Source organism: Clinocottus analis, unplaced genomic scaffold (genome assembly GCF_023055335.1).
Source record: "Clinocottus analis isolate CAN_PGR_092001 unplaced genomic scaffold, fCliAna1.0.p SCAF_14, whole genome shotgun sequence".
Taxonomy (NCBI): Eukaryota; Metazoa; Chordata; class Actinopteri; order Perciformes; family Cottidae; genus Clinocottus; species Clinocottus analis.
Genome location: NW_027175865.1, coordinates 3892437 through 3911335, shown reverse-complemented (window position 1 = coordinate 3911335; position 18899 = coordinate 3892437). Strand labels below are relative to the sequence as shown.

Genomic DNA, 18899 nt, shown 5'->3' with positions numbered 1-18899 from the left:
CATTCCATGCAGGTGTTGGCAGAAGGCGAGCAAAGCAAAGATAAAAGTCTGTTTCCATCGTGTTGGAATTTGAAAAATGTGAAATATTCTGTACACATGCTTTCAGTAAGAGGGGTGGGCGGGTGGGGTGGGGGGGTGTAGTAACTTTGAGAAGTAGTTAGACAACGCAAGTACTATTAACGCAGTATTGTCAGTATATGAGTCGTAAACATCACACCCCACCACGTCGGATCCACTTCAGTTGATACCATTAAAAGAACTGGACACAAACAGGAAAACTGTCTACTCACATGAGATTGATAGTACTCGGGGTCCATGGCTTTGTTCCAAAACTGCAAGAGATTATTGGACCACACACGTGTAGACATGTAGAGTGAATTATATAATATGACACACAGAAACGAGGGCACAATGTGGAAATGACACCGTTTGCTAGTGTCAAAGGGACAACTGAAGCGATCTTTAGCTCAATTTAAATATTTGTTCAATGACTTGATGGCGTTTATCTCAACTATACATCGACTTTAAGTGTTATCCGTAAAGGGCCAAGACATGCCGACAAACATGTGATAAAATAACACAAGTGCATTTCCTCACAGTACCTTTAAAGATCGTTTTTCTGTCCTACCTGTAACAGGACGCCGTGGCAGCTGCAGGAAGGCGTGGAGGTAGTGGAGTGTCTTTTTCCTCTTCTTTCTTTTACAGCCTCCTCTAATCAGCGCTGTATCTCAGTCCCCACCCTCGCCGCGCCACACCTGCAGCCGGATCACCCACCTGACTGCTGACGGGCCGGCTGACCAATCGGTGCCGAGCGCCCTGGCGGCTCTTGTCGGCGTCATTGCTCTGTGGCAATCCTGCGACAGCCCACTCGTTGAAAAATATTGACATTCCTCCCAGAGGAGGAATCCAGACATGCCGGTTTGTTTACAGGTGGCCTTTGTTGTGTGCTTAAAAGGGCCCGAGGGCGCTCTGGCGGGGGAATACATTCGAGGAATTGTTGTGTAAGACATCTCAATGAACCCTTTTTTTTTACTGAAGGATAATTTAGTGTTAAAGCGTTAAAACAAACAGCTTTGTCATTTTTACAATCTCGGCCTCCAAGATGGAGCAGATATGTCATAAACTAGCCCACCAGGCAACATGCCAGGTGTACGCGAGCCAGGGGCCGGCTCCGGTTTCAGAGGTGAATGAGATCTTGATTGTCTTTTCTACCCCCCCCCCCCCCCCCCGCCTCTCTAAACAGGAAATGCAGCGTGATAAAAACATTGAACAAGTGCATCCTCTCTGCTGCTCCTGTACTTGTACCTGCTGTTCCCTCGCAGAGCACAAAGAAACAAAGAGGCCTGTGTGGCGATGACAGAACGAAGCAAAGCAGAGCAACGTTAATCTAAGAAAACGGCAAAGGCGAAGAGAAACGGAACTAGAAACGTCAACGTCTGATAAAGAAAACACAAATGAAGCGTGTGAGAGCAGCCATTTGAAAAGGTTAGAGATAAAAGCAGCCGATGTGTCCTTTCAAGAGTTATTTCAGTTATTAGAAGAGTTGTATTTTGTTACTTATTCAGCTTTTAGTCATTTTTCCACTTTTGCCGATTTATAAATTTAACGGTTGTAATTGTTTGAAATTCTGCATACACTGTGTCATTAGCGGGTGCTTTTCCAGCACCGTGCTTTCTTGTTTGCTTGGTGCGTTTCACAAAGCCAATAACACAAAGCAATGCACCCTGACACTCTCACACAGCCGGGGGACTGAAGAGATGACAGCATGAATGGATGATCGCATGAGATGGGAGGCGTAATGGAAGTAAATGAACCGACAAAATGGTCCATTAAAGTGGAATAAAACACAGCAACCAAGTCGCTAACGCCTCAGACTATTAGATGTCGGTCGGGACTGAGAGGAAATATGTGATCTGATTCGATTATTATGACGCTGTTTTTTTTCTTCATTTTAAAACCTGCAGATCATATACGGAAATATGACATTTTAGCGGAGATTTCTTTTTAAATCAACGAGGCAGCGTTGCTGTTTTTAACAATGTTTATGTTTTTATTACATTTCAAAAACCACTCCCTCTTACACAACATCTGACATATTATCTTTAGTATCAAATATTAACACGCGCTGATGCGGAAAAGCAACTTTATATCAAACACACAGCTGCACAACACAATTCAAGTACATAAAAGTGCGACATTTCCCACAAAACACACATCGGTACACACGATACATATAAAAATACCTTTAAAAAAACATTTCTTGCACATTATAGGCATTTGCTTTGGCTTCCTTTGTCTACTATCTGCAGGAAAGCACAGGTAAGCCACCTGCTGCCCACCACAACTTGGTTCGCTCCAATGTAAAGAATATACAAGTATTAACAGCAGATCACGGACATTGCATGAGCCTGAAATCATATTCTACTTTTGAATATCCAAATTGTTGATGAATTGACAAATGAAGTCAAAGAACGGTACCCAAAATCTGCCGTTTCAGGGTTTGTGTAGTTCAGTAGCTCCTCCGAAAGGCGGGTTAAAGGCACTGACAGTGATCCGTGAGGCGGTCGGTGCAGAGAGAATAAAAAAAGTCCTGATGACTGTGAGAACATGCAAACAAGTCCATGAGAAAACAACATAAAACTCTACAGCGCGCTGCACCGCGTGCTGCAGCTATTCAGGCCAGTGTTACTGTCGCAGTGATCATACTAGTGAAGTAGATAGCTGGATAAAAATGAAATAAAACACAGTGGCTCCCAGAATATTGATGAGGAACTGTGGGAGAACATGAGCTCCTTCCACTGCAGGTTACAGCAGCTCGATCTCCCACTGTTGGCTCGGACGCTCCTCGCTCTCGGGCATGATCACCACGTGGTCCTTGTCGTACGTTTTGCCACCTAAAAAGGAAAAAGGGAAAAACAATTAACATGTTGCTAGATGATGACTATCCCGAAGAAGCAGAAAGGAAAAACCAGGCTTTTTAGGAGCAGACAATGAGAGGATATGACGGAGCACGATGAATCACTCCAGCAATGGCACAGCGGTTAAAGTGATCGCAAATAACTTGTTGTTGCCCATTTAAAAGCTCCATCTATTTATCCATCTATAACACAGGTAACATATCAAATTCCCCAACCTTGGGAACTTGAATTACTCGAACAACTTTGCATTTAAGGAAAGCGCATTGTTTTATAAACGCTAATGCAAATCAGCCGGTGCCCATGTGTGTGTGTGTGTGTGTTTTTTAAATGATTTTTCATTTTTTTGGTTTCCTTCATACCTTTGACATCCAGGACGCAGCCAGGGAAAGTGAGGCTGGTGATGAGGCCTTTCATCTGGGCCTCCCAGGTCTGGATGGGCTGCCGGGTCTCTGTCCACAAAACCACCTTGGCTGCCGGCTCTACGTTGCCCATCACCTGAAGGCTCATGACGGGAGACAACTACAGCACGCACGCACACACACACACACACACACACGATTAGACCAGCCCATCGTTAAGTCAGATGACAGGTTCAGGTTGGCGAGACGCCGCCACAAACTGGTTGCATTTCACGTCTGGCCTCGTTACCTTGCTCTTGATGAAGCCGTCCTGATAGAACCAGACGTCGCTCATGGGCTCGGGCTCGGGCGTCACCACCACTCGTCCTGACTTCATCTCCTCCACGCCGCCCTGGACGGCCAGGAAGTGACCCGTCTCTTTGTTCTTGACGCGTAGAAAGCGGCGCTTCTGCGCGGAGGCAAAAAAAAAAGTGTTGAATCACATCCTTAAATACCCAAGGACTAATGTACTGGTTTACATTTGTGTTTTTAAGCAAGTTCCATCCCTTTAAAAGAGGTTGTATGTATTATGGGAAGCTGTGTCTATACCAATGGTGTCAATCTTGTAGATAGAAATATTAATAAGTGATGTAAAAAGCATGAAGCCGACGCTCCTTCACACACTTTCATGTGGTGAAACAACACTTTTTAAAACTGCCTACAAGCCTCCCGAATCTCACACTCACTTTAATGCCCCCTTTCAGCAAATCAATGCATTTAATATCCAATAATGTTTTTCTGAACATGGTAGCTAGCTTGCCGCCAGCCAATCATAGCAGGCTTACTTATTAGTTTCTTTTTCATCTTAGGGGAAACACCGCCATTTAAATAAACAACCTATTACTTCTGTTGAAGCTCCATATCAGTCAAGTCAACTAGTGTGTGACACACTGCGCTTTACAGGTGATCAAATAACACTTGGGTGTTTTTGTATCTGCATCTTGCACAATTGTGACGGTATCGCAGTGGAAACAACTACGTCCACACATACAGACATACCCCCACCTGTCAAACTCATCAAACCCGTGGTAGTTCCTGCTCCAGAGTCGGTGTCTCCGGAGCACATTCTCCCTCGATGACACAGACAATACCAACAATAGCAACCACGCGCCGTGGCGTCTGAGGAAGGCGACTCGTTTACAAACCTGTCGGACTGGGAACATCGAGCCGATGGTCTGTATCGAGCTGAACTTCGGCCAGTTGGTGATTTCCAGCGGCTCCAGGAGGAATTGGCGCCCCCTGTAGTTGCTGTGTTCACATATCACCCAACTGCAAAGGAAGAGGGACGATATCAGGTGCCGACGCTGACCCCAAAAACAAGGTGTTTCACAGTCCCGGCTGACGATCTACTCCTCACAACAGTCCACGTACCAGCCGCTGTTCACCCTGACGGACAGGATGTGGTTGTTGAAGCCCTCCTCGACCATGCTGGGGATCTCGGTGTCCATGGTGATCTCTCTGCCCTCCAGACACTCGAGGCCGAACAGAGAGATGGAGGGAACCGAGAGCGTCTAGACAAGAGAGAGAGACGGAGGATCAGAGCAAGGCGAAGGAAAGAACGCTGACCTTTTTTAAGTCGATTGTTTTATTTGAAACACCACAATCACCATCGGCACGATCTTGACGGAGCGGAGGGTGCAGACGGGCGGACACCCCATGCTGGTTAAGTTGGGGAAGTCCCCTTCAGATAAGACGTACAAGTTCCCAGAGTGCTGCGTGTTCTCGTAGACCACCCAGCTGAAACACAAGAGGCGTTATCGGGTTGTCGGTTCATCTTTTCTCGCGTCATTCTTTTTGGATAACGGCAGTGCTTTGTGGTGACGGCGCCTCACCTTGCCCCCGACACCCGGCAGGACTTGGTCAGTAACTTTTCGGGTAATTCGTCCTGGTTGTGCTTGAAGACGTGACACTCGCCCTCAAAGTTTGGCTCAGAGTACAGGATTATCTGACGGAGATGGAGGGGAGGGAAAGGAAAGAGATGCGCAGATTTATGACCCGAAGCCTTTCATTCTCCTCATGAGTTTTGCCTTTTAAGTGCCGACTTCAAAAGCTGCACCCGCCCCGAGAAGAGATTATTATTATCATATTTTCAGCTGACACGGGTTAAGTTATGGCAACTATGGTGATTACAGGTTCTTACAATGCAGACTTTAGTGTTTCACATTTTCGACCCTTGTGCTCTGAAGCGCAGCAGTTTAATGGATGAATGGACCGGTGCAAAAAACAACAAAAACACAGAGGTTTTCCCGTGTGGAGAAAAGTGCAGATGAAGCACGTGATCCAGCTTGAGGCGAAAACTTTTGAGTTAAAGATTTGCACCACTGCGTGCAAGAACAACTGAAGGAAAGGGATTTGGGCTACATCACAGTTTATAAATGACTCATGTGTGTGTGTGTGTGTGTGTGTGTGTGTGTGTGTGTGTGTGTGTGTGTGTGTGTTAGAACCAGAATAATTTGCACATTCAAAGAATTTCACTCTGTGGAAGGTGCATAACAATAAAGATGTACTAACAAAAAAACAATAAAAATATGTTAACAATATACATGGATATAGTTAGACACATATATATGGTAAATAAAAAGATGACAGTACTTTAGAAAAAGTATATATTATAAAATAAAAGTGGCGAGTGTAAAACTTTCTGTGGTTTTCCACACAGACTATAACAACTTTTTCTCTGCAGATATTCTACAACATTCCATAAAAAATGCCTTCAAACATCGTAAAAAGGGAAAGAGTCATGGTGAAATACCTCAGCCCTGGTGCCGGAGCTGTCAGTCGGGGCCTAAAAGTCCACACAGAGAAGAAAAAACAAACGGTAAGCGCCGGCAGAACATGAACACACTGATCAGAGGAACGATGTGAAGCCCTCACCAGTCGGATGGGCTGCACGGAGCAGATGCGAGTGTCCTGAGAGCCCCAGTCGGCACAGTTGTTATAGAAGCCTTTCTCCAAGATGTACTGGTTCCCAGAGTAGTCCACATGGGAGTACGCTATCCATCTGCGGGGACGACGGGGGTTAGCGTGACGCAGTCCCACTTCGCAGCGTGCCGACGCAAACGTTCTGCAGATCAAACTTACGCCCCGCTGAGCACGTGGATGGAGCGCGTGGCGGTTCTGTACTCGAACAGCTCCACGTCGGGAATGGCCTCCGTCACCTCGAAGGTGTTGTCCTCCTCCATGCCGCCCTCCTCTTCCTCCGGCTGTTCGAACATCACCATCATGGGGTCCGTCAGGTCCTGCGGGAGAGCGAGACAGCGGGTCAGCTGAGCCACAGATGATTCCATGTTTAGTCAAGGTCGCTCATCATTTGGAGGTTCTTGGAGTAATTGGTCTCGACTTTATGGATCCGATTCTTCATCACTCTGATGTCCTGAGTTGCGGCTTCACGCAACTGGTGTCAGGACTGCAGCGGCCGTTTATCAAATTTATCAAAGCGCAAAGTCCCTTTCTAGATTAGATAAGACCGACAAAATTAGATTTACGTGACGGCAGCAAAAAGTAAAGTGAAAGTAAAGACAGAGTCGTGACCAAGACCAGAGTGCATTGCAACCGAGACAAGCCTAAAGACTTTGAGGGTTCAACATGAAATGACACACTTATACAATGTGAAACATGCTAACCCATAAGCACTCTTTAAATGCATCCGGGGGACCCACATCCCCATGAAAACAGATGAAGAGGGCATTTTTGTGCTGCACTGTGGGTAACATTACATGCCATTGGACCTTCATTACAAAGAGACCAACACAACCAAAGTACTACAACAAAAAACTGCAAATAAAAAAATCTTTTCCTCCCAACTTACCGCTCGTATCACCCTGACGGAGCGCAGCTCCGCATCGCGGCCTCCCCACACCCTCCAGTCGTGGTACTCGCCCTCCTCCAGCAGGTACTGGTGGCCCCGGAAGCCCTCCTTCTCGTAGCCGACCCACCTTCAGGCGGCACGGGAAAAAAGGCACCAGGGTCAAAAGAGCACGCATGCTCTTTGAGCTATTCCCCCCTGGCTCCCCGACTAATGATCACCGAGATGTCTTGAAATGGTTCGGCGGAGACGAGCGTCGCGAAACGCTGCACTCACATTCCTCCCTGCACTTTGAGGGAGCCGACGCTGTACATGAAGGCCGTCTGCTGCCGGTCCACTCTGGTCATGAAGTCCCTCATGTTGGTGCTGATGGTCCTCGATTTCCCAGTGAAGTAGGGCTTCTCGAAGATCACCATCTGGAGACAAAAGGGGTGCCGGTTAGAATCAGGGCGCATTTGGAGTGCTACTTTCATTGAGCGGCGATTCGTCAGCATCATTCGTGCTCTGTTACCTTCGGTTCACTCGTATTCTCCACTCTTGGTTCCCCCTGTGATAAAAGAATAAACACAATCAACGTACAGCAAACAATTAGGGGACGCACTTTTATACAGAGTCAGGAAGAGGTAACCGCGAATGCTTCCAACACTTACTACTTTGAGAGGGTGTAAGGATCCCACATAGGGCTGCTCCACTCCCCAGGCCGCGGGGTTGGAGAACCCCCCCACCTCCAGGACACGTGGTAGGCCCTGGAAGAAGGGATGTGCGTACACGAGCCACCTGAGCGGGGGGAAAAGACAACGAAGGCCACATTTCAAACCAGATCGAATGGCGCGCTGATGGGAGGTGAGCGCGTGAACGTCCTTCACAGCTCATGTTTCAGAACTCACAGCCCGGCATTGATGATGATGGAGTTGGCCTTGATGGGGAAGCCAAAGATCCTGGCGTCTTCCGACGTGTCCCTGAAGGTGACCTTCTTCCCCTCGGCGTTCTCCTCGGGGAAAAGACAGATTTCTGGGACGCTGTAGTCCTGCGGGAGGACGGAGGGCATCCAGCAAGGTCACATCATGGAGGAAAACAACAAGTAGCAATGCTGCAGTCCAGTTTTTTTTTTGTAAACGTATAACATCAGCTGGAAGGATGTCGATAACCATGTCAGATAAAAGATTTTAACATTTGCTTTACTTTATCAAACGCATCACTAGTTAAAATAGTTGACATTCATTAGACTTTCTGAGTCAAAGCAACAGGTGCAGGCTCCTACTTTAGACACTAGATGGTGCTGTCGCGTTACAAGAGCACGTCGTCACAGACAAGCTACAACTCAAAAATATGTGTGAGCTCTTCAGCCCGTCTGCATCAGATAACGACGTGAAAGAGATAATATGACGCACTTTACTTCATCACAACTGATCTGATTTGTGCCGCGGTGTGCGAGGTGAACTTACCCTGACGGCTCTTCTGAGAGAGCCGATGATGAACTTCCGCGCCGGCTCGGTCGGCACGTCGCTGGTTTCTCCGTTCTGCTCTCCGTTCTGCTTCCCGGCCTCTTTCTCTCCGTTCTGCAGCTGCTCCTCTGGATTGAAGGGGTAGGTGAGCTCTATGTCTCCCTCGTCCAGGGCGATCTTCTCCCCTTTGAAGTTAGGCTTCTCATACAGCACCCATCTAGAGGAGGGAGGGGGGGGAGGGGGGTGGGGGGGGCTCTGGGTTACAACCTCTCATGTACTTCTACCTCTACATGTGCTTCTGGGCACGCGTTTGTGTACATTAACTCTGCCTGTTTCTTCACATCGCTGCATCTTTAAGTTGAAATCTAACAACGCAGTGGTCACACAAAGTGACTTTCTCTCTCTTGCAGATTAAAAACTTGATTAAAAAAGGCAACAAAGAACACAATTCAATCCATTTAGAGGTTTTGCTGCTCCTGCCTTCACTGTGTGATCGGCCCTGGACCTTATACTGGGGCTGATGTTATGGCCTATTAAAGCAAACGTTGGTTTTGACGGGAAAAAAAAGTGCTAATTGCCAAAAGCTAGCGGGCTAACACAAGTACGGTATCTGCTAAAAATCAGCACGATAGCGCCGACGTTGTGAGCAGGCGAGGATGCATTGCTGATTCAGTTCACTGACTTCTTGACTCTCCGCTGCCACAGTAGCTTTGAGCATTAAGCATTAAGGAGGGCGATCGAAGAAAAAACCTCCACCTCCGTAGAAGTCTTTAATTACAGAAGGAGCTGTGGTTTTAGGAGCGGTGCACAAGATAAAAAGACAGTATAATTATCTCATCGTAGGATGTCAATCAGGTGTTCTTAAAGGTCACAGCTTTGCAGCAGCACCATCAGTTGCTGCTGCTGTTGTCGGCCGCGTGCAACAAAGACATTCCACATTCGAGGCGAGTGTGTGCTTCAGCTTGTGTGCGTGGGTGTGTCAACTATTGGAAGTATTTGCATGTCTGCGGCGCATCGATAGCCGTTTGGTTTGTAACGCGGCACGAGGGCACCCGGAGAGCGAGAGGGGTCCATTATACTTAATTATTACTCGCATTACGAGACAAACAAGGTGCGGCGGTGTCAACTGATCTGCTGTTGCAACTTCAAAAAAGGTCTCGGGAAGCTCGTGTGTTTCATGGAGTGCCAACTATGTGGCGGTGGTGGCATGAGAAAGCTCAGATTTACTGAGGTTAGACAATTCCTGTAATTTGCAAAAGGTCACGCACTAGCAATATCGGCAAGCCACTTCACGCCCGGTCTCATGTGTCGATGTTCAAAAGAGAGTGCGATTTGTTTGTGGCCTCCGTTGTGGTCGGCACATGTCGGGCACATGCGTAACAATTCATTCTAATTGAGTCGGGGTAGGCTTCTGGCACTAAACATAAAAACTAAACTCAAACAGAGTCCACATGCTCTACTACAAAATGCAGGCTCGGTTTTTGGAGTGTGCTCTTGATGCCCAGTGCTGTCCCACAATGCAATTCTCAAATTGTCAAAAATGCAGGACGGCAGATGCGTGTGCAGTTGAGCCACTCACCCTCCTCTGACGACCCTGATGGAGATGGTCTCCTGCAGATCCCAGGGCGTGGCATCGATGACGTCGCTGCGCACCTCGATCCTCTGGCCGCACATCCCCGGCCGGTCAAAGATGTACATCTGGAGAAAATCAAAAGCAACGGTGTGGACGGGGGGGAAGGGGCAGACGTTTGACATTTACTTGGACGGTGAGAATGATAAAATGCCCGGACCGGATACATTTACTAGTCATGACAAGGAAATACTGCCAATAATATCATCCGGGGACATCCTCTCCACTTTTAAATCCGAGCATGAACCTTAAATTTCATGCTAAACCCCATCAGACACACCATACATGAATAGTACAATGCAGAAAGTGGCTGGAGTTGCACAGCAGCATCAGTCCTGAGCATTTTTTTTCAGCGCGTGCAAGTACAAATTTGCAAACAAAAAAAGCGATAAAGATGTTTTAAACACGCGTGAATAATTAAATCAGTGTGTGAAAAGAATACAAATCATTGTTCTCTTCCTCTCGGAGGTTCTTTGTTCCTTGAGAGAGTGACAGTAGTTTCTAAAGAACATCCCGTTCTCGTCTACAGTGCAGACGTTTTTTTTTGTCCATTCAGGTCTGAGGCCCCGGAGCATTACCCATGCTAATCCTAAATGTCAACTCCACCTCCAGCGCCCACGATCGCACATGTACGAGCTGCATGTAGGAACGGGCCTGGCCTTTAAAAGTTAATTACACGTGTGGCATGGAATAGGCACTCGGGTTGCAGTTTAACGTCACCAATCACAGCTTTTTTGGTGCAGAGCGAAGAGTTAAAACAGACAGACAGTCTGCTACCGGCGCTCACAAGGGGTTATGAACTGGCAGTTATGGGAAGACGTGTGTTAAATCGGAAACATAACATATAGCAGGGTCATTTTTTGGTCATCAAACACATAAATTGTATGTATTTATGTCTTTAAAAAAAAGAAAATCTGCAATAAGAAGTGCATTTTGCAAGACGAAAAGAATATCAGCGGGTCGATGGCGGCTCTGGAACAAGGAGCTTTGAGCTAAAGGCCAACATCTGGTCATACACCAAGGTGTTGTAGATGTTTACATCTCGGCCTGATGATGATGACGATGGCTACACATGACGCTGGGCCATTGAAGAGGGGTTTGTTTATCCAGCTAGAGTCAAAGCACATTCCACAAAAGTCCTGCGGTACCACTTCCTGGTTCCAGGTAATCAGTGACCGCGCTCAGCTGCGTGTGCCGTGTGGAGACTCACCTTTCCAGGACGAGGGTTGAGCTTCCCATGCTCCTTCTCTTTAGTGAGCTGTGGACAAAAAGGAAAGAAATAAACACTTTAGAAAACTTCTTTAATTGATACGCATGGTGTTTAGCAGTGCATTCTTTTTCGGACACCCTGAAACTTTTATATAATTAAAAAAAGGTAAAAGCCGACATCAAGATGCTCTCAAAAAATAATCTGCATATTACCCCTGACCCAGCTTTGTACCTTTTAATGTATACATGTTCTACCTACAACGACGCCAACACTGATCCATATTAGAGGAGCACTGTCAGTAATATGATCTATACGTCTAAATAATAGAATTTACTCTTGCATCAGGATAATGGAATGACCCGTCTTTCAAAGTCCCTCGTTATTCTTCTGGTGGCTTCAAAGTGAGGACATTCCTCATGACAGGACAAGCACCTCTTTGACAGGTGGGAGAGAGACAGACATTCCTCCCCTGTACCTGCTCGAGTCCAACTAAACAGGCTCTCACCCGACCTGCACCGGATTTTACTCCCCTGTTTCACCACCGCGTGCATTTAGCCGGCATGCGAGCTGGAATTTTAGAATGTCGGCCGACTTGTAATGTGGCGGCAGCTGAGCGCCACGCAATTTGCTTGTGGTCTTAGCAGAGAGATTGTGCGCTCGGCGTCAGGTGTCACCCGGCTCTCTATTCTCTGGAAGCTCCGTCGGAAACAGGTCACAGTCGCGGTCGCGTTACCGACGAGAGGGGGGGCCTCCCACAGAAGCTCTTATTGCGACGGTCCACCGTTGGCTAACCCCGTCTCAATCAGACACAGTCGGAGACATAAATAACCAATTTACAATCACATAAAACCAGTCGTGTAGGAGAGAGCGCTCGGACTTTTCCTGAAGTGAAACAGAACACCTTTTTACATTTTCAGTAAAAGCCAGCTGAGGGCATGAATGGTGCCTTTCTGCCATTGACCGAGTAAATAAAAGAGTGACTCATTACTGTTCAATGGCATTCCATAGAGCTACAAACGTTTCCCACCATAGAGCCAAATAATGAATGAATAAAAAGCTTTGACCTCGCTCTCAATTGCCTGCATTTGTTCTTGCATTCTGAGTCAAGAGGCTTTAATATTTCATATATGTAACTCTAGTTTAAATGGCGTTTGCCCCGCCAAAATAAGAGTTTTACCAACGCAAAGAACATAAGAGTTTTACCAACGCAAAGAACATAAGAGTTGTATTGGCCAAAAGTCACTTGTGAGAATAATATCCTGAATATTTAAAAAGACGGGACTACAAGATGCCTTTGGCAACAAAGAACGAAGCCGTTTCATAATTTACTCAATCAATTTTTGTACTTAAATTATTGTGCCGTGTGTCCACGTTTTAAATTTCTAAAGCGTTGTATTCTATTGGACACTAAAGTCTACTTTACGCCCATGCTGTCATCGGCCATGCTGCTATTGCGTAATCAACAAAAGACTAAACCCGTTCTAAACCGAACTGAAGGATGGATAACGATGTGCAGCCGGCCTTCCTGGTATCTAACTGTCTTCTGTTTGTGCCAGTTCACGTGGTTTTAGATGCATTAAATGTCCCCAAAGAAAGATGCAGCGTGAAAGAAAAAAGTCAAACTTTGACTCTGTTTTGTTTTCTCAAACGGCTGAAAGGGCTTCAATAGTCGTTTGGATATCTTTTAACGTCTTCCACAGGCTCGATTACAAGGATGTTTTAGACTGAAATCCACCTTTTTAAGGGGTAAATATGATGCCTTTTCTAAAACGTTAGGGTTTCTGTATTTTAGCAATGTACATGATTTAAACCCACTTTGTGGTTGAGAAGATGACAGTTTTAGTTTTTCAAAACACACCTTTTTTTAAAAAAGAGGGCGAAGCGCTCTTAGTTTTTTAAGTCAACATTCACATTCGTCTTGCCTGTCGTAATAACAGGTCTGTGTGTTGATGCTCTTGGGCAACAGTGAAAACAACCTGCTCTGAACAGCTGAGTGACAAACACTTGACAATGAAGGAGTATTGACAAGGAAGGCCATCATAACCTGTCCGACTGCGGCACTTGAGACGGTCTCACAGGTTTTCCTTGCAGATGATTTACAGGACGGTGCTGGTAGGAACACTCAGGAAGAGGACAACTTGACTTGTGAGAATTACGTTTAAACTATAAGCTGTCTGTTACTACAATCACAAATGCCTCTCTAAATGAATAGGGTCAGATGATGTCTCTGGATATTACGATTACACTGCCATCGTATATAAAAAAAAACTATTAACACACACAAATATACATACACATAGACACACACACACATACCTCCTTAACTTAACTCCTAGCCTTCACTACACAGCCAAACAAGGTCAAATAACTGCACAAAGGGACCTGAATTATGAAACATAAAGTCCAGCAGACACCTTGCCTTCGCTCCCAGCAGCCGGGTACACTGTCTGCTCTCCCATGAAATTGGTTGGCGTTGAGGGAATGTGCAGTCTCAGCAAATCCCACATACATTTTTCTTTTCTTTAATTAAATGCATGAGCGTGTACTGTATATAATTGACAATCAAAGCGAATAAAAACGCCATCTCCTTGTCATCTCCTCGCACCCCGCCACCTTCAAATGTCTCCCTGTCAGATCCACTTCATCAAATATCCGGCAAACAAGAAATATGAGGGAGGATACATGAGGCGAGGCGTGGCCGTGTCTCTGCAGGAAAACAGATAGCTGGAATGGGTGGGGAGCCCGGTGGAGGAAAAGAAAACAGAGAGAAGAAACAAGAAACTGTTTTTGAGTAGTCTCATGCCCACCAGCTAAGTGTCACTGACGGTTTAAATGCATGCAACTCCCTCTAATGATTTGATGTATAGAGATACGCGTCATACAGTAGCAGTGTGTTTAAAATCCCATTAAAATCATACACGCGTGTCCAAATTCTTACCGATAAGAGGCGGGCCGCTGTCTGGGCCAACACTCTTGTTTATATTAGACGAATGTAATGTTACATAACTGAGACTTCTCAGAATCTACATTGGAGTACAATACATTGTAGTAGACGATAGCCTCACAGGGTGAAGGGCTGGGGTTCGAGTCTCTAGACGGGCTTTCTGTGTGCAGTCCAAAGACAAATTTGGGTTAATTGATGACTGCGATAATCTGGCCACATGTGTCCAGCAACCTGTGCAGGGTGTGTACTCCATGTCAGCTGTGATAGCAGGAATGCAACTTCCTGCATTTGTAACACACATCACTCGTCTGTCTTTTCTTCATACCTTCATTTGACACGGGCAGGGCAGCTTAAAACTCTGAGGAATTATGTTTACAGGCCCAAAGCCATCCCCTTAAGTCACAGTCTCAGTGGCTGGGTCGGTAATATGAGCTGTGGTAATTCTTTGGCCAGGCTTCACGCTTTTTCTGGGAAAAAAGGAGCGTCTGCCGAACGCAGCGGAGGCAAACTGTGTGGATGGAACATGAACAAACATCCTGAGCAAACATTGTATAAAAAAAACTACACAGGACAGCTGTCGACTGATGAGTGGTTACAGCTCTAACGTTCAGCACTTCGTTTGTATTCAGAATGGGACGAAAGATAAAGATAATAATCGCAATGTCAGGACCCGCAACCTTCCCTAAGGGGAAAGTTCTGTGGTTTCTGTCTCCAACTGTTGGCATACCCGCACTTATGATATAATAAATTTGGGAGTGTGAATTTTTGTGGTTTCTTTGTTGAGTGAGGTGTGAAGAACAACCGTAAAGTGGGAGTGTGAGCCACAGTTAGATTGACAGAAAGAGACAATGCACACCAGCATGTGCACATGTCTCTCAATCAACAATAAAAAATCATTTATGACATGTCCCAATCAGCTAAGCCCTTCCTGTGAACGCTTCCATGTGATAAACAAGTGCACACATGCATGAACACACTCCTGAGTACACACCCTTTTTTGTGATGCTCAGATGTGACTTTTTTTTGTTGCAAAAGTATTCACGGGGGTTGCACAAACCCGATGCACCGTTTTGTTTTTTTCCTGCAACCAGCCACTAACACTTTTTAATGCCTGTGGTGCTCGGCAAATGTTTGAAATTAGAGGCTTGAGAAATGCTACGCACTACAGTATGTGAGGCTACACGGACGCCAACAAAAAAACTCACAAAGAGGGACTTGTCCTGTGTGCACAGCAAAGCACATATGAAGTCACCTGTCTCATCTTTTGTAACCTGAGCTGCGGTTTGTCTCTCTCTCTCTCTTTTTTGACAACAACGAGAAGAATAGACCTCTGAGTGAAGCAAAGAGCAGCCAACACAATGAGTAAACGCAGATGCAGAACCAAAGACAGAACGTACGTGTGTAGCTACCGCACATAACCTTGAATTGATCTGCCGAGGTTTGCATACCGTGCAATTCTCTTTTGTTAAACAAAGTGTGAAATAACAAGAGAATGACTCTTTCTGCTGCATTCTTCCACTTACCTTACCAGAAAAACTAAAACATTACAAGCTATTCACCAAAAAGGTGGAAACGCAATGTTCCTCGTACATTTCAAAGATCCACCTGTTCCTCAGCAACCTCCTGCTTGTGCAGCTCAGGTGTTATCTCATTAAGACTGAATTGTTATATATTGAAATGCCTCCAAGCAATACTACTCATACTTCAGTGAGAATAAACAGTAGTGGTAATACTCACATAAGCATCAGGGAAGGCTCTGTATTTCATTGCTAAATTCTTCTCGGTCTCAGGTTCTTGGCTCTGGAACTGGGAGCCTCCATTCCTGCTGTTGAACAATGGCGTCTGGTGGACTCCCACGGGCCCCTCACTACTGAAACTCCTCTGCAGGATGGGGTTGCCCATTGCCACAGTACCCGTACCCATCCCCATCCCCATCCCCTGTGTCTGGCCAAACACATTTAAGGGGGAGTCCGTGGTGGTGAACGACCTCTGGATGTCTGTGGAGCCGGTGGGGCTGAGGAGGCGGGTGGGACTGTTGCTGGATGGCGGCGAGCCGACGGCCCGCAGCGGAGGCAGACTCATGCGAGCCGAGAGGCTTTCCGCTCCGGACAAGGAGCTCGACGGGGAGGAAGTGGAGTTCAAAAGGAAGGAGAAGCGGTCGAAGCGGGACCCCGCCGGGTCCGATCCACTCCCCGCGTCGCCGAGCACCTTCTTAGCCGAACTCATGCGGTCGTTTGAAGGCCCCTTTTCGGGCAGCGAGCCGGTGCGGAAGAGCGGGCGGTGGGCCTTTCCGTTTTCAAGAGTCTGATCTGTGGACGCTGACCTGTGGCTTCCAAAGATGATGCTGTTGTCCAGGCGGGAGCTGGAAGGCGGGACGGGTCCGTTTCCGTTGTGCACCGGGGATTTTAATTCCTCGGGAGAAGAGTCGGAGGATCTTCTCAACACTAGACTGTTGGTTAGAGATGAGCGCAGGGACAAGCTCATGCCTCTTCCGTTCTCCGGCTGCTGCTCCTGCTGCTGGGGAGTAAAGCAGTGAGTTAAAGGGTGGATCCACCCGAGTTGTAAAAACAAACCAAACAAAAAAATGGTGTCAATCATGGACCTAGAAAAGGTATCGAGTCATGCATGCGGAAACATCCACCGATACACCACAGAGGGAAATGTGAACCTAGAAGTCGAAAGAGCAAACACAACTAGAGAAAGAAAACATCCCAAAGCTTTTCACTCCGCAAAGGCACTAAAACGTGTGTCTGAATGTACCTGTTGGCTCTGCTTCATCAGTTCCAGTGGTGAACGAGTGTCTCTGGAGTTGTTCTTCTTCAGGCCCAGGTCACTCGGCAGAGCGTAAATTCCTTCGAGGGCCTCGACGGGTTTGCCCATTGCTTCCATCTTCTTCGCGGGGATTTCGGGGGCGACGGGGCTGTGAGCATCCTCCACGATCGGCGGCAGGGAGGAGACCAGCACCGGGGGGGCCCCGCGCAGGCTCGTGTTCCTGGGCCTCATGGAGGGCCCCATGCTCTTCAGCGTGTCCACCAGGCTGTCCATGTCAAACTGGATGGGGGAGTCGTCGTCGTCGTCGGGGGAGGCCGGGGGAGTGGAGGGGAGAGCCGCGGGCTCGGAGACCAGCTCCACCAGCGTGGCCTTGAACACTCCAGTAAACTCGTCCTCGTCCGCGAACCTGTCGACGGCGTCGTAACCATGCGTCGAGGCGATGGCGGGCTCGGGGAGCTGCTGTGAGTCCCAGCGTGACACAAGCCTCTCTGACTCTGACACGAGCCTCTCTGCCTCTGCCGCTCCCTCTCTTTCACCTGCAGGTGCAGCCGGCTCCTCCCACTCCAGCAAACTCCTCCTCCACTCATCTTTTGGTGCTCCCACTGGTTCGCTCGCATTGCTCAGAGAAACTTCGGTCGTGTCACTCAGCCTGTTGCCAAGGGTAACACGTTCCTCTGGATAGGAGGAGGAGGAGGAGTTGCTGAGGCGTTTGTATGCAGTAGAATCGGGGAGAGCGGAGGAGAAGGAGGAGGAGGACAAGGAGGAGGAGGGACTGGTGTAGGACTCAGACATTCTGTAACTCAGAGAGTCAGAAAAGGAGGCACTCTCGGTGTTGTATGGTTTGTACTGAGAAACACCCTCAAATCTGTTTCTCCATCTGTACTCCGAGCCATTATCTGTCCCATTCGATTGAGCGACATAGGTGCCATCTTGGTTGAAGTCCACTGTTTCCCGGCTGCCCTCCGTGGCATCGGCCTCATTGATCAGCGATACCTTCCGGAAACGACTTTTGGATTCATCCTCTTTAGGTGGGGAGTAATTATTTACGGACAATTTGGTGCTTAGGCTGCTGTAGCCCGAATTCATTTCTGTAAGCGATCCTGTCTCGACTTTAGGCGGATGATCGACTGAGGCAAAGCCTTCTGAAGAGGCCGTGGGCTGCGTTCCTGACGCTGTCAGTGACCTGATGAAGACAGCGAGAGAGAGAAAAAAAAAAGGACAAAGATGACAAAAATGGAAAAAGCTAGCGTGAGAGTCTGATTTGACGACGGTGACTGGTCCACAGTGTCGTAGCACCGCGCGGTGCCTTCAGGGTGTGTTGGTCACGCAGAGTCAACAATGCAAATCATACATAGCAACTTTGAGCTGCTGACAACGTATCTGCATGTTGGACACGGCTGAAGGAATTATAATCTCTTAAAGAAACGAGAGCTCGGAACAACAGAGTTACACGCATTCAAGTGACGCTTCAGTTCAGCTGGATTAACTTTCAACTGCACGCACGGTCGTAAAAACCACAACCGGGTGTGTTTTCTTTTCCTGTGTGAAATGTGTTATTCAACACACACCTGGCCAGCCAAGATGGCCACACTTTAAAATACGAACAGCAACATGGTATCGAATAGGAACGGAGACGCTGCAAAGTACGATGTCATTAAGGGGGCATGATTAGGAGAGCCATATGCTGGATATTTACATCCATTAATGCATATAGTAGAAAGGTTAAAAACGCCATGAAGATGGTGTTAATACTATTTTGTGTCTGTGTTAATAACTG

The 18899-nt window shown here is 47.1% G+C and overlaps 2 protein-coding genes across 2 annotated transcripts in view; both read right to left on the bottom strand.

Annotated features, from left to right (window-relative positions):
• anxa14 (annexin A14) overlaps positions 1-317 on the bottom strand; it is a 4803-nt gene extending 4486 nt beyond the window's left edge. The window contains exon 1 of the mRNA XM_068576255.1: positions 291-317. Within this exon, the coding sequence (XP_068432356.1) occupies positions 291-317 (27 nt within the window). The remainder of the gene's footprint in view (positions 1-290) is intronic.
• A 1757-nt stretch (positions 318-2074) lies between these two features.
• Positions 2075-18208, bottom strand: LOC137784997 (beta/gamma crystallin domain-containing protein 2-like). The gene is made up of 20 exons (XM_068576009.1): positions 17111-18208; positions 16088-16867; positions 11407-11454; positions 10146-10264; positions 8567-8783; positions 8009-8148; positions 7772-7898; positions 7633-7668; positions 7398-7537; positions 7125-7251; positions 6398-6555; positions 6191-6317; positions 6069-6101; positions 5149-5261; positions 4924-5053; positions 4688-4827; positions 4462-4585; positions 3567-3725; positions 3278-3437; positions 2075-2894 (listed from the first exon to the last, which is right to left on the bottom strand). Exons 1-20 carry the CDS (start codon positions 18206-18208, stop codon positions 2806-2808), a joined length of 4065 nt encoding a protein of 1354 aa, XP_068432110.1. The 3' UTR covers positions 2075-2805.
• Positions 18209-18899: the final 691 nt, after the last annotated feature.

What these genes read in the sequence shown, in the direction of transcription:
- LOC137784997 (XM_068576009.1), bottom strand. Translation starts at nt 18,208, where the DNA reads ATGAATTCGGGCTACAGCAGCCTAAGCACCAAATTGTCCGTAAATAAT. An exon ending in AGAATACGAGTGAACCGAAG is followed by an intron (nt 7,538 to 7,632) that starts GTAACAGAGCAC and finishes TTTTGTCTCCAG; the next exon opens with ATGGTGATCTTCGAGAAGCC. An exon ending in TGCCGGGTGTCGGGGGCAAG is followed by an intron (nt 5,054 to 5,148) that starts GTGAGGCGCCGT and finishes CTTGTGTTTCAG; the next exon opens with CTGGGTGGTCTACGAGAACA.